General features: G+C 44.2%; 1 protein-coding gene and 1 non-coding gene across 2 annotated transcripts in view; both read right to left on the reverse strand.

Annotated features, from left to right (window-relative positions):
• The window catches only part of LOC126176668 (alanine aminotransferase 1-like), a 55533-nt gene extending 46500 nt beyond the window's left edge, over positions 1-9033 (reverse strand). Inside the window, exon 1 of the mRNA XM_049923827.1 lies at positions 8743-9033. Within this exon, the coding sequence (XP_049779784.1) occupies positions 8743-9033 (291 nt within the window). The remainder of the gene's footprint in view (positions 1-8742) is intronic.
• A 6557-nt stretch (positions 9034-15590) lies between these two features.
• On the reverse strand, positions 15591-15665 carry Trnal-caa (transfer RNA leucine (anticodon CAA)). Its single transcript has one exon. It is a non-coding gene; the product is annotated as a tRNA-Leu (tRNA).
• Positions 15666-16249: the final 584 nt, after the last annotated feature.

Below are 16249 nucleotides of genomic sequence, written 5' to 3' on the forward strand. Positions count from 1 at the left end.
ATGAAGTGAGAGAGTCTGGTGGTGGTCAAGCTTCTGATCAGTCTGGAACACAAGAGATGCAAATGCAGAGGATACTGGTTTTTGGAAAAATAGTTTTGTAAAGTGTCAAGATATTCAAGTAATGCTGCTGCATTGCTTGCTCGCGCGTAATTTATGATAGGTTTTTGAAATGCAAATTTTCAATATGATTTTCTTTATTGATTCTGGTTGGTTAGCTTGATTGTTGAGACGGATTTAAACAAAATCCTGTGCCCACATAATTTGAACTAGATTCACCACTCCTTTACCTTTCATTAATGAGTTACATGACAGAGTTATATTTTTTATAAGAAGTGAATTTTGTACAAACTGTTGTAATCGTTAAAAATTTGTTTCATATGTCAGTTTTTAAACGGTTGTCTCTTCTGTATCTTCAGTCAGTTCAGTTTCTTTCACCGTCCCCTTACTATTTTGTAATCTTGTGTCACCAAATTTCACTTGGCGGAAAGCAGTTACATAAATGTAAACGTAGGATTCCGCAGCCGTTGTCACAGTCAATAAAATTCTTCTGGGCTTGAGGTAAAGTATGAGGTGTTTAGCGTAGTTGCTTTACCTTCCATTGCTGTCGGGTAAGGCTCTCTCTCTCTCTCTCCCTCTCCTTTTTTTTTTAATTTGCTGCTGCGCTGCATTATAACATTCACCAGTCTCGAACAACACCGAGCTTCCGTCACCAAAAGGTTAAGTTACGAAACCTTTATTTACCTTTATTTACAGTTGAGCATTGCATTTCAAATTATCGTCAGGGTCACTTCAGTTAAAGTTTAGTTAAGATGTTATTTGTTTGTCAGACATTCTTCCTCTTACAGTGCAGTGTTACACATTCTCGCGAGTGTTCAGGAATTTCTTAGTTCGCGTAACTAAATTTACAGTGGCAACACCGGCTCCCGTCAGACCAGCGAAGTTAGGCTCGTTTCACACTGGGACACTTGTGACGGTCACCGGTGACGGTCACTGATAGAGATACCTTCGTTTGAATTGGAGCATTCACACCGGGACACTGCACTGAGTCACCGAGTCACGGTGGCCCAGCAGTGACTCACCCTCGCCACATGTGACGGACACCGACACTGTGTTCGCTGTGGTCACCGCCGGACATGCATTAGCTTGTATTGGAGTGTTCACACTGGGACACCGATCACAGACACAGCAGTGCAGAGTTGCCAACAGACAGGCAGCCGTTGCTGAGCCCAGTGGTTCTCCACACAGTGCAGCCATGAGTTTAGAGTTCATCAACACAGGAGATTTTATAAGTGAAGTGGAAAGTCGTCCCGTTATTTGGGATATGAAAAGCAATGACTACAGTAACAAAGTCATGAAAATAAAAGCGTGGCAAGAAATTATTACGAAGTTTGTGCCTGATTTCGATGAAAAGAGCATAGATGAAAGAAACAAAATTGGTAAGTTCTATATTCTTTTTTCACTTTAATACCGTATTTTTCGGACCACAAGAATAGCGAAATATATTTTCTACCCCTGTACGAGGCTCGGAGGTTAATAACCTACAAGGAGAATGCTAGTAGTTCATCAAATGAAGTTTTTGACATTCGAAAATACTGAAAAAACTTCTTCTCAGATTGTCTCAGATCGTCATAAAGGGTGTAATACAATCCTTTCTCCAGCCGATCACGTAGCACTGGATGTATGTGTAATGAACGGTTTGTCTTCATTCTCCTCCTCCTCCTTATTACAAGTACTAACAACAGTTCCTCCTCGCTCGAGTCCATTTCACCAACTAATCAGTTGGCAACAGCTGCAGTGTGGGCCACCAGTGGCCCAGGAGTGTTCGCCACAGTCACCGGTGACCGTCACCGGTGACCGTCACAAGTGTCTCAGTGTGAAACGAGCCTTAAGCGCTGTCGGGCTGTGCTACCACAGTCTGCCGAGCGCTGTTGGCAAGCGGCGTGCACTCAGCCCTTATGAGGCAAACTGAGGAGCTACTCGATTGAGAAGAAACTGACATACTGCTGGAGAGCGGTGTGCTGAGCCTATGCCCCTCCAGTAACCCTTGTGGGCTGAGGGTGACACGGCGGCCGGTCGGTACCGTGGGGCCTTCATGGCCTGTTCGGACGTATTTTAGTTTTTAGTTGTGTGTGTTGGAACTGCAATAAGTCCATTGTGCCCCCGTTCACTGTACTGCACAATACAGAGTTTCACAGGGTAGCTCATTCGTTATACTGTTTTATGTTTTTTAATTAGTTTTGATACAAGTTAACTGGAAGACGGTTACATAATTTCAGATGGATTTAGCGACTCTTTCTGTCAGACAGGCTTTGTGTAACCACACTACTTGCACTGTTCAGTTGACGGAACATTCACATTGACCGTACACACACGAAAGATACGAATAGGAGACCATTGTTGTTGTTGATGTGGTCTTCAGTCCAGAGACTGGTTTGATCCAGCTCTCCATTATAAAAAAAAGTAAAACAAAAATACAGTTACAGATCTCCTGATGGCTTTACTAGACAGTAAATGATTGAATCATCTGCAGACAACCTAAGAGGCCTGCTCAGATTGTCTCCTAAATCATATATATAGATTAGGAACAGCAGAGCCTACAACACTTCCTTGGGGAACGCCAGATATCACTTCTGTGGACTTCCCTTCAATTAGTACGAATAGAGGCCTTCCAGACAGGAAATCACGAATCCAGTCGTACAGCTGTGACGATATTCAATAGGCACGGAATTTGATTGCACGCAAGCGATATTTTCCGAATCCGTGTACTATTTGTCAATAGATGGTTTTGTTCAAGGTAATTATTAATGTAAGAACACAGTAGGCCTAAATGTTCCAAAATACTACTGCAAATCGACCTCAGTGATATGGTCTGCAATTCAGCGGATTACTCCTATTTTCATTCTTGGGTGCTGATGTGATTTCTACAACTTTCGGACGTTTTGACGGGCGAGCTGTTGCATGTTATTGCCAAATACAAGGTGACAATTATTGAACTTCTGAACGGTTTGCGTTAGGACTTTCAAACTACACGGTTGGCCGCGGCGAATGATGGATATTAGTATGTGAATATGGTTTGGTTTAGCGATGAAACCCACTTTCATTTGGATGAGTTCGCCAATAAGCAAAATTAGCGCATTTGGGGGGATTGAGAATCCGTATTTCGCGATCGAGAAACCTCTTTACCCTCAACGGATGAGTGTGTGGCATGCAGTGCCCAGTCGCGGAATAATCGGTGCGACATTCCTTGATGGCACGGTGGCTACCGAACGGTAAGTGAAAGTTTTGGAAGATGATTTCATCCCCATCCAAAGCGACCGTGATTTCGACAAGACGTGGCACACGCAAGGCGGAGCTCAACCCCGTCGAAGCAGGAGAGTGTTTGACGTCCTGGAGCAGCACTTTGGGGATCGCATTCTGCCCCTGGGTACCCAGAGCCCACTGGCAGGGCCTTCGATTAGCTGCCATATGCTCCGGATCTGTGCAAATGCGACTCCTTTTTGTAGGGCTACATTAAAGACAAAGTATACAGCAATAACATCAAAACCATTGCTGAGATGAAGTCAGTCGTTCAGGAAGTCATCGAAGCATCGATGTTCCGACACTTCAGTGGGTCATGCAGAATTTCGTTATTCATCAGCGCCATATCATCGCCAATGATAGCAAATACATCGAACATGCCATAACCTAAATCAGAATATCTGTAGTGACGTTTACATGTTCATACTTTAAAAGGAACCTAGTTGGCATGCTAACTGGGCCGGAAGACTAGCCTTTATTAAGTGCTTTAAGCAGCTTCGCTACACCGAGGATATCTACTTCTAAGTTACTCATGTTGGCAGCTGTTCTTGATTCGAATTCAGGAATATTTACTTCGTCTTCTTGGGTGAAAGAACTGCGGAAAATCATATTTAGTAACTCCATTTTGTGATCCTGTCATCGGCATACCATGCAATGAGGATATTGATTGTGTCTTACCGCTGGTGTACTTTACCTGTGACCAGAATCTGTTTGGATTTTCTGTCAGTTTTCGAGGCAGAGTTCCGTTGTAGACATTATTAAAAGCATCTCGCACTGACATCCGTGGTGAATCTCGATCTTCTGTAAAACTTCTCCAATCATTGGGATTTTGTGTTTCAAATTTGGCATGCTCTTTTCGTTGCTTCTGCAACAGTGTTCTGGCACGTTTTCTGTAGCACGCGGAATTAGTTCAAACTCTTTTTAATTTATTAGGTATAAATCTTTCAATTGCTGCCTGTACTATTCCCTTGAAGTCAAGCTACGTCTGGTGTATGCTTACATAATTTGAAAGGAATGGACACTTTCTCTTAGAAAAGTGTCAATCGAATTTTTATCTGCTTTTGTAAATAGATATATTTTACTTTTATTTTTGGTGGCTTTGGACGTTACGGTATTAAGTCTCCCCACAACGACTTTGTGCTCACTAATCCCTAAGACCGTTATGATGTTCTCTGTTTTCTTAGGATTATTATCTCCTAAGAGTTCAAGTATCTTTTCGCAACCATTTACAGTTCTGGTGTGCTCCTGAAGTGATTGCTCAAAATATTTTTCATAGAGAGCATTTAGAACAATTTCGGGCGAATTTTTGTGCCTGTCACCTGCTTTGAACATGTATTTTCACCAACATATCGAGGACAGATTGATGCCACCACAACCTGTAACTGTGTGACTGCAGTACCTGTTTGAGGTGGTACTCAAATTTTCTTTGAACCTTTCAACAAGCGTGTGATCTGAGACACGGGGTCGATAAAATGAGCCTATTATTAATTTATTCAGGTTGTCAAGTATAACCTCTATCCACACTAACTCACAGAAACTATCTACTTCAATTTCATTTCAACATATACTAATTCTAACAGGAACAAATACTCCACGACCAACTGTATTTAACCTATCCCTTCTGGACACTCATTTCGTAAAAATTTCGGCTGACCTTTCTTTGGCTTTAGTCGTATTCCAATATCTATAACGATATGAGCTTGGATCTCTGATTCTTTGCCAGTAATGATACGACGAGTTACAACTGCATTACCTATGGTTCCTACGTCTACCTCTTCCTGTGTTTCACCTGAATCCTTCGAGACTGAAGCCATTTTTGTTCTTTCCCAATCATCTAACCTAAAACACCGCCCTGCTCATCCACACGTGTAGCTGTTTCCTGTGTCTGACTTATTAAGCGGAACCTGTAAAACGACTATCCTATGGCACAAGTCGAGGAATCTGCATCCTACACAGCCGCAAAACCGTCTGAGCCTCTGATCCGGACCCTCCACTCAGCTGCACCAAACATGCACAACTGGTCCTGTTGACGATACTACCCATCTGTCTTCATCTTGGAAGAAGAATGGCAGTCTATACCACTTCAAATAGCTTCCAAAAACCAGACAGAATCTCTTCTGACTCAAAGTGACACGCAGTATTAGTACCGAAATGAACCATCACCTATAGTTGACTGCACTCTGTGCTATTTATGGTCCGCAGCTCGTGGTCGTGCGGTAGCGTTCTCGTTTCCCACGCTCGGGTTCCCGGGTTCGATTCCCGGCGGGGTTAGGGGTTTTCTCTGCCTCGTGATGACTGGGTGTTGTGTGCTGTCCTTAGGTTAGTTAGGTTTAAGTAGTTCTAAGTTCTAGGGGACTGATGACCATAGATGTTAAGTCCCATAGTGCTCAGAGCCATTTTTTGCTATTTATGGCATCTGGAAGACCCTTTCCACTTCTGTGACTATTCCTCATCCTCTTCCTCCCCTTGCTCCCCCTCCCATCGTTGACAGTCGCGTCCCTAAGGCCCCGATTACACAACTAAGAGTTGACCTTCCAGTTACCAGTAGTCCCAATCTCCGTGAATTCCCGGCTCTTGCAGGCTGAAAAATGACAAGCGACTGCATCTGGATCATGATTATTATCAGTCAAAGACAGGACCTGGAATCTGTGTCAGGTGAACCAGGGAGGGCTTGCGATTGGCTCCTGGGTAGACTTTCGCTGTTTGCCACGTCTTGGAGCGAACTCCGATTGTAAGGATTTCAACTATTTCTTCATTTCCACTTACACTAATATTCATTTCAATAATGATTTCAGTGGAACAAGGATTAACTTAGCGCAATATTCCTGTATTTTTCTTCGTAAAGCGACATTGGCTGCTGCAGCCTGAATTCTCTCGACGACCGCGGTCGAGGGAGCAACATCAGTGTATGCAGTAACTGGGGCGCTCATGCGATCGTACTTTTGATAATAAGCGTTGATGTGGTACTGAATTAAATACTTTTTTCGCAAATCGAGAAATAATGTATTTACCTGACTGCCTTGATCGAAAGCTTTCAGTATATCATGTAACAAAAGTGTGATTCGGGTTTCACGTGACCGATGTTTTCAGAATCTATGCTAGTTGGCCTGGAGGGGCTCATTCTGTTCGAGATACCTTATTACGTTTGAGCTCAGGATGTAAGGTTCTACAACAAACCGATGTCGGGGTATTGACTGTTGATTTATAGATAACTTCTACTACCCGTCTCCTAGATGGATGTGGCCTGTGCTTTCCTTCAATTAATGCTCACGGCTTTTTGTTCGAGGTATCTACAATAAATTATGGTTCAAAGTAGAGCTAATTCAGGCGTAAATTCAGTTTAGACTCTGATAGGGATTCCACGGGGCCCAGGAGATTTGTTCGATTGTAAGGATTTCAGCTATTTCTTCATCGCCACTTACACTAATATTCATTTCAATAATGATTTCAGTAGAACAAAGATGAAGTTAGCGCAATTTTCCTGTATTTTTCTTTGTAAAGCAACACTGGAAGCTGCAGCCTGAATACCGTATACCGTAGCCAGGGCAGCTTCTCGCAGTTTCCAGACAGCGGCAAGAGTCTCTCATGTCAGCATAAATCTAATACAGTCCCTGTTCATTTCTGGCAAAATTTTACTAGGAGCCGTCCACGGTTTTACTCCGAACGCCCGTTGCAAGCGATCACGGGAAGTTAAGATGGCAGAACAGCTAATTTGTAAAGCTAATGACGTAACGACATGAATTCGTTTCGAAAGCGCGCGAATAAATAGTCTATTCAACTCAACAAGATGGTTAACAATACTGTCACCTTTCAACCTGACTTAAGCCTCGAGCTACGCTGCAAATAATGGCATTCTAGTCATAAGAACTGGTGTCTTGTAGATGACGAAAACTGTGATACAATAATCTCTTAGTCAGAAACAGAAGCATATACTGTTATACACTGAAGCGCCAAAGAAACTGGTAAACCTGCCTGATATCGTGTAGGGCCCCCGCGAGCATGCAAAGGTGCCGCAAACCGTCGTGGCAGGGACTCGAGTAATGTCTGAAGTAGTGCTGGAGGGAACTGACGCCATGTCCTGCGGGGCTGTCCGTAAAGTACGAGTGGGTGCAGATCTCTTCTGAACAGGACGTTGCAAGGCAGGCCAGATATGCTCAATAATGTTCGTGTCTGTGGAGTTTGGTGGCCAGCGGAAATGTTTAAACTCAGCAGAGCGTTCCTGGAGCCAGTGTGTAGCAATTCAGGACGTGTGGGGTGTCGCATTGTCCTGCTGGAATGCACAATTGACATGAATGGATGCGGGTGATCAGGCGGGATGCTTACGTACGTGTCACCTGTCAGTCATGTCTAGATGTACCAGGTGTCCCATATCACTCCAACTGCACACGCCCCACACCATTACAGAGCCTGCACCAGCTTGAACAGTCCCCTGCTGACATGGATTTAGAGGTTGTCTCCATACCCGTACACGTCCATCCGCTCGATACAATTTGAAATAAGACTCGTCCGACCAGACAACATGTTTCCAGTCATAATGTCGGTGTTGACGGGCCCAGGTGAGGCGTATAGCTTTGTGATGTACAGTCATCAAGGATACACGAGTGGGCTTTCGGTTCCGAAAGCCCCTATCGATGATGTTTCATTGAATGGTTTGCATGCTGACTCTTGTTGATGGCCAGCACTGAAATCTGCAGCAATCTGGACAAGGATTGCACATCTGCGACATTCAAGCACTCTCTTCAGTCGTCGTTGGTCCTGTTGTTGCAGGATCTTTTTGTGGCCGCAGCGACGTCGGAGATTTGATGTTTTACCGGATTGCTGATATTCATGGCATACTCGTGAAATGGCCTTAAGGGAAGTCCCCATTTCGTCGCTACCTCGGAGATGCTGTGTCCCATCGGTCGTGCGCCGACTATAACACCAGGTTCAAACTCGCGTAAATCTTGATAACCTGCCATTGTAGCAGCAGTAACCGATCTAACAACTGCACCAGACACTTTTTGTCTTTTGTAATCGTTGCCGCCCGCAGCGCCTTACTCTGCCTGTTTACATGTCCCTGTATTTGAATACGCATGCCTATACCAGTTTCTTTGGCGCTTCAGTGTATAAGCACTGCACACAGGCAGTCAGACAAATGTACGTTTCACCTCTTGCCACTGGAAGCGCTGCAAAGCTGTACTACAACAATATAATTAAAATGAATTAAAACAACGGGACAAAAAAGGCCTGGCGTCTTTTAAATGGTGGTAACAGCGATAAACTAAAGTACTTCACAAAAATGAGATACTAAGCAAGCAATGACATTGACCCTATGGCATTGCACGCAGAGTATCTAAATTATACCACTACGTGAAACTAATACACAAAACCTTCAAAGATTTTGACATATATGACTATACTGCATTTATGTATAACTGAAACTGTAAACTGCAGCTTTCAACGTACCTTTTCCAGTTCCTTTTCGATCTTCGACGCACGGTTCACGAGTGGTCCCCTAACACCATACTGCATTTCCTTTATGCACGGGTTGAGTGTTTCCAGAGTCAGACTCTTAGCTCGCCTGCTGGGACAATCCCCACCGATACTGTTGGCTGTCATCACATTGCGAGCTAAATGAGGAGGAGTAGCTACAGTCTCCATATACAGTGCGGCACTCCCGTTCACACGTTCGTATAGCGCCATGGCGTTGCGCGCTTTGAGGGTCCGCACAGAATGAAACACACTGCTTCCTGCCATGGCTGCTCTTGAAATTTCAACGTGCTCTCGCTAATTCGGAATTCCCGATATTAAGAGTGAGCTGAGCAGGGAACTGCAGACCGTATACGGCTTGAGACGGAATCCGAACTGTAGCCGGTTTCACTGGTAACTGTCGGATGAGCTTGTTACAAAAGTCATACCAGCACGCACAGTAACTTGTGAAATGAAATGTCGTGTGGCTAGGGCCGCCCGTCAGGTAGACCGGTCGCCTGGTGCAAGTCTTTTGACTTGACTAATGTCGAGCCAGAAACAACGCGACAGAGAAGTTGCAAATGAGCTCGACACGTCCTCCGCACAGATGCTCGTCTGCTACTGTGTGTCCCTCCACTGGCGACGTTCAGGTCCGAAGGTCCGTGGTAACGCGCTAGTCTAACGGTCCGTGCAGCACAGCTGATAGTGACGACTGACCGCGTGTTGACACTTTCCAAGCAGCTGGCCTGCAGGTGTCGACTTCCGCTGATGTTTGTCCCTTCTGAATGGTAGCGCGAGAGAGGTAACAAACACCTACGTGCTCTGCAAACTTCTGTCAAGTCCATGTCAGAAGTAATTACTTAACTATCACGTGTTAGATATCGGTATCTTCCCGTTCCAACATCACGTGCATCGTGGAAATAAAGATTACGTAAATGTCTGTCTACCCTCTGTAGTTAGCCTAATCTTCAAGATACCTACGCGAGCGATACGTAGGAAGTTCGAGAATATTTATACATTCGTCATACAATACTGGTTCTTCCAATTTTGAAAGTACGCTTTTGCGGGATTATTTGCGTCGATCTTCAAGAGTCTGCCAATTCAGGTTTTTTTAGCATTTTCGTGGCGCCCTCTCGTAAGTCGAACCCCTGACTGTTCGCATGGTCCTTTGTGTATGTTCGATATCATCTGTTACTCGTATTTGGTGTGGGTCTCACGCTCTTGAAGCGCAGATGCCTGCGATTTCAATAATAGAAACAATAAAAATGTAATACGTTTTAATTGGCGATAATAATAATAAATAGGAAAACACTTCCTAATGTCCTGCAAAATTATGTTTATTTGATCACTAGCCGGCTTTCAGCCTGTTAGGACATTTTCAGGTGACAAGTGAATGTCGGAAACACAGATAACCATGTAGCGACTGTCGAGCACTCAAACCGCACTTTTGTGATTTGACTGAATAAACTCTTTCGTTTAAACTCACTTTCGTTTTCGCCTGCCGGCTGGGTTGCATACTGTTCTTATGTATTCGATATTTGCCAATAAAACTTCCCTATTACTACTGCAAGGGGACAGAAGTTACTACAAACATGATGTGCGACTAACACATATATTACTTATACAGAAGATACAAAAATAACGTAGAAAACATTACAGTTTTTGTCAAACAGAAATAATTAAATTTACTGAAAGAGGGGAAAACACAGTTTTTATGTGGAGATAAATTTATCAGCTGATGAGAAATACGAAGAATTTACGATTTGAGTCTGGTATTTGTAACAAACTCAATTTAACAACAGGGAAAAGGAAACTGGGTCTGATCATTTACTTAAATTGGCATCCTGTGTAATGTGCTCGTTGATTTCCGGTGTTTCTATGCTTTTCTTAAAAGAATGTAAAATTTCACATTCTGCAACATGTGAATGGTTTTCTGTTAAAAAATGATCAGAAAAGGTTGAATTTTTCTTACCTAATCTGCAGTACCCTCATGTTCAGATAACCTAATTGTCACAGCTCTGCCTGACTGACCAGTATATACCATTTCACACTGATTGTTACTAGGTTGTCTGAAAATGAGAGAATCTGGAGTTTAGGGAAGAAAGATTCAGCCGCTGCTGGCAATATTCTGACAAAAAACGATTCAGGGCGATGTAAAATGTGAAGCTTTGCGTCTAACGGCAGCTGCCTGGGCGCCCTTGTCTACTGCTCTCCGGGTCCCGTGGACGAACAGAACGAGCTGGGTTTCACACGATCTTTGTCTTCGGAACCCATGTCGCTTCCTGCAGAGGAGATTTTCGGTCTCCAGGGGATAAAACACTTCCGAAAATTCTACAACAGACCGACGTCAGGGAGACAGCCCTTTAGTCCTGTACGACCGTTCGACGGCGCATGACCTGTGCTTTTTCCCAATCATTAGCAACGCTTGACTCCTCTAGATACCAGTGGTTCACTGCTGCTTTCCTGTACTCTGCGGAGCATCGAAATGGTGTCCCGCTAGGTCGAGTGGCCTTTCGCCTGTTGAGCGACTTCCGTTGCTATTCTACACCGTGGCCATTTGTTGCGATACCTGTCTTTTGGCATTCGTGTGACGATTTAAAGAACGAACTGCAGTGGGATCTTTCTCTGTGAAACAGTTTTCGAAAAATACTCTTAGTACTTCGGCCTTATCTGTGTCATTCTCTGTTTCGATGGCATTATGGTTGCAGAGTGTAGGGCCACATGACTTAGATCCGTTTAAATAGGACCAGAATTTTTTAGTATTTTCTGTCAAATTGATAGACAGAGTTTTACTTTCGTATTCATTGAATGCTTCAGGCGTAGCCCACTTTGCGCTAATTTTGGCTTCGTTTAGTTTTTGTTTCTCCGCTAGGCTTTGGCTACGTTAGAAATATGGCAGTGAAGCTTTTTTTGCTTTCTTAGCAACGTCCTAACACCGTTGTCAGACCACAGTGGATGTTTTTCATCCTTCACAACTTTCCTCGGGACATACTTGTTTAAAGAGTATTGTACGAGGCTCTTAAACTTTGTTCATTGATGCTCAACATTGTCAGTGTTGGAGATGAAATTTACGTGATGACCTATCAGGTAATCTAAAATCTGTCTCTTGTCGCTCTTGATAAATAGAAAGACCTCCTGCCTTTACTTGTATTCCTGTTTACCGCTGCCTTCAGTGATGCTGTAACTACTTCGATAACTAGTTTCCTGTTCTACGCCAAGCAGAAAAGGTTGGTTCGTCACGAGCAGGTCTAAGATATTATCTTCACGGTCCGGTCCTCACATTAACTGTTCAAGTTAATTTCCGGGCATCTCACGATCTATCGGAAAAGGATGACGAGACTCACCAATCTCTTAAAAAAGTTTAAGGAAAACCGAGTTGGAAACGGTCAGCCCCAGGTTAATCTTTATTTGCAACACCATTCATCATTTTCAGTTTCTCAAAGCACATACAATTTACTCAAACAATCTTAAGCTTTACAGAATACAAAATGTACAAAATTAGCCTAGCTAATATAAAACCAAATAATCTCTGAAACAGGCGCTTAGGTTAAATTTTCAGCAACAAGAAGTTCTTTACATAATTCTAAATACAATTTAACACATGAGTGTGAGACACCCAAAATTCTAGTAATTAAAACAGTATCTCAAACTCGGTCAGTACGCTGGAAATGCACAATAAATTAATAATGACAACTAAGGTGACCGAGGTGCCTTAGAAACGTACGCTAAAGCATGACAGAGTGAGAGTGAAATAATATAAGGATCCACTAAGGCCTAGGATGCAGATCATCAAAAGTTTTAATCACTACTTACAATTTGCCATGCGTAACCCGATTGCCACTCCCAACTGGTGTGTAGTACACCCAATATTCAGGCCCACTGTAACCTGCATGTGAAGTCACAATGTCTCTTTGTGGGGCCAAGCCTTGACAATCACTAAAACGATTCAAAACAACACATTACACAAGGTACAAAATCGTACCTCCAAATTTTTTCTTAATTAAATTGAGGGTTTCATTGATGTTGAACACGAAGTTTAAAATCTCTTTTGCCAACACAAGAATTATAATGTCCTGCCCATATTTGCGTGAACACAGCACATGGAAACCCTGATGTTAAGTCTGTTACCTCTTGTGGCTATAGATCATTCAGAAGGGGGTCAGTGGGACTTGTCAAACAGCAAACTCCCATGGCCATTAAAGGGTGTTGAGGTCTGATGCAGCTCTCCATGCTACCCTATCCTGTGCAAGCTTCTTCATCTCCCAGTACCTACTGCAGCCTACATCCTTCTGAATCTGCTTAGTGTATTCATCTCTTGGCCTCCCTCTACGATTTTTACCCTCCACGCTGCCCCCCAATACTACTAAATTGGTGATCTCTTGATGCCTCAGAACATTTCCTACCAACCGATCCCTTCTTCCAGTCAAGTTGTGCCACAAACTCCTCCCCAATTCTATTCAATACCTCTAATCTTCAACATTCTTCTGTAGAACCACATTTCGAAAGCTTCTATTATCTTCTTGTCCAAACTATTTATCGTCCATGTTTCACTTCCATACATGGCTACACTCCATACAAATACTTTCAGAAACGACTTCCTGACACTTAAATCTATACTCGATGTTAACAAATTTCTCTTCTTCAGAAACGCTTTCCTTGCCATTGCCAGTCTACAGTTTATATCCTCTCTACTTCGACCATCATCAGTTATTTTGCTCCCCAAATAGCAAAACTCCTTTACTACTTTAAGTGTCTCATTTCCTAATATAATTCCCTTAGCATCACCCGACTTAATTCGACTACATTCCATTATCCTTGTTTTGCTTTTGTTGATGTTCATCTTATATCCTCCTTTCAAGACACTGTCCATTCCGTTCAACTGCTCTTCCAAGTCCTTTTATGTCTCTGACAGAATTACAATGTCATCGGCGAACCTCAAAGTTTTTATTTCTTCTCCATGGATTTTAACACCTAATCCGAATTTTTCTTTTGTTTCCTTTACTGCTTGCTCAATATACAGATTGAATAGCATCGGGGAGAGGCTATAACCCTGTCTCACTCCCTTCCCAACCACCGCTACCCTTTCATGCCCCTCGACTCTCATAACTGTCACCTGGTTTCTGTACAAATTGTAAATAGCCTTTCGCTCCCTGTATTTTACCCCTGCCACCTTCAGAATTTGAAAGAGAGTGTTCCAGTCAACATTGTCAAAAGCTTTCTCTAAGTCTTCAAATGCTAGAGACGTAGGTTTGCTTTTCCTTAATCTTTCTTCTAAGATAAGTCGTAGGGTCAGTATTGCCTCACGTGTTCCAACATTTCTACGGAATCCAAACTGATCTTCCCCGCGATCGGTTTCTACCAGTTTTTCCATTCGTCTGTAAAGAATTCGCGTTAGTATTTTGCAGCTGTGACTTGTTAAAGTGATAGTTCGGTAATGTTCACATCTGCCAACACCTGCTTTCTTCCAGTCCCAAAGAAAGCATTAAAGGGTATGAAAGGTGAAGCCCGCCGTTAAGCCTCGCCACACCACAGAGGCAACGAGAAGATGCATTTTGCGTCTTCACGGAGGCCCCGCAGCACTGTGGCCATATTCCAAGGTCTGACACCTCCCCGTACTCATACCTCGAGTGACTCAGGAGTAAGCGGTTGGACCCCGTGCAGTCAGCGGCCGAGACGCAGGTATTGGAGCCGTTGTGCAGCCACGCCCTCACCTTGCTTAAGAATGGTGACGTTGCGGAGTGCCTGGTGGGCAATGAAAAGCGTGCCGAAAACCGACGGACCTCTGCAGCCATTAGCATGGGATCTCAAGAATACTCGTGCAAAAGCATGTGAATTCTTCTGGCCTGGCAGCAGTCGTTTAGAAAGCAAGAACGTGTCGACGATTCCACCTCACCACAGGCACTGGGAGGGGCATACACAAAGCGCGAAGACTTCGCACAGGGAGCCGTTTGAAAGAAGTCAGCCTTCTTAAAAAGACGTCTTCTGGCCAGTAAGGACGCTCGTTAGAAATCACAGATAGAAGCCTAAAAATGAGTCTGTCCAAGCCTCACGCAGGGACAGCGGCTACAAGCGAGTGTTGTACGGCTGCTTTCACAATGACTTCGGAATGCAGAAAAACATCGGAAGAATGTGCCACCAATGCTAGTGAAATCGTGAGAAAGATTCCAATTCCCAACTCGCACACTAGATGGAAGATAGGAAATTTCCACCCTAACGGAGAGGCACTGTCGTGAAATGGCGATCATTCACTGGGCGGCATTGCAAATTGAGTCCGCCAATGATAGCGCCGCGAGAGGAGACAGTTCTGAGGAATCGTTGAGCTGGGAGACGGTAAGTCGGTAAGGCAGCGCGGCAGCAGGGCGTCTCCGTGCATCGCCAGTATCTGCGCTCCGACACCGTGACACCACAGCTTCGACCACACGACCTACAAGGGGCAGGCAACGCAGGGACCCTACCTGAGCCTCGCTGCATAGCCGCGGGTGCCGAGCAGAGCACCAGACACGGACCGCACAGCTCCGAGGCGCAGAACATCTGCCGCAGCACTACACGACGATTGATCACGAATACTGGTGAGAAGATTCGTTCCGCCCTCCTTCCTATTAATAACTTAATAACCCCGTCAGTTCCGTCCTGAGATTTGTAGTTCTCGTTTGGTTTGTGTAAACAGTACTGAAATTCCTACGTTTTTTCATGTTTTAATCGAGTAAGCAATCTGTTCCATTCATATATCGACTCCTTCATCTCAAACCCTCTATGTTTGATTTCATTTAATTATTCCAGAATGAGATTTTCACTCTGCAGCGGAGTGTGCGCTGATATGAAACTTCCTGGCAGATTAAAACTGTGTGCCGGACCGAGAATCGAACTCGGGACCTTTGCCTTTTGCGGGCAAGTGCTCTACCAACTGAGCTACCCAAGCACGACTCACGCCCCGTCCCCACAGCTTTACTTCTGCCAGGAACTCTCTCCTACCTTCCCAACTTTACAGAAGCTCTCCTGCGAATCTTGCAGAACTAGCACCCCTGAAAGAAAGGATATAGCGGGGACACGGCTTAGCCACAGCCTGGGGAATGTTTCCAGAATGAGATTTTCACTCTGCAGCGGAGGGTCTCAGTCCGGCACACAGTTTTAATCTGCCTGGAAGTTTCATATCAGCGCACACTCCGCTGCAGAGTGAAAATCTCATTCTGGAAACATTCCCCAGGCTGTGGCTAAGCCATGTCTCCGCAGTATCCTTTCTTTCAGGAGTGCTAGTTATGCAAGGTTCGCAGGAGAGGTTCTGTAAAGTTTGGAAGGTAGGAGACGAGATACTGGCAGAAGTGAAGCTGTGAGGACGGGGCGTGAGTCGTGCTCGGGTTGCTCAGTTGGTAGAGCACTTGCCCGCGAAAGGCAAAGGTCCCGAGTTCGAGTCTCGGTCGGGCACACAGTTTTAATTTGCCAGCAAGTTTCATATCAGCGCACACTCCGCTGCAGAATGAAAATATCATTCTGGAAACATCCCCCA

The sequence above is a fragment of the Schistocerca cancellata genome, chromosome 3 (genome assembly GCF_023864275.1).
Source record: "Schistocerca cancellata isolate TAMUIC-IGC-003103 chromosome 3, iqSchCanc2.1, whole genome shotgun sequence".
NCBI classification, from domain to species: Eukaryota; Metazoa; Arthropoda; class Insecta; order Orthoptera; family Acrididae; genus Schistocerca; species Schistocerca cancellata.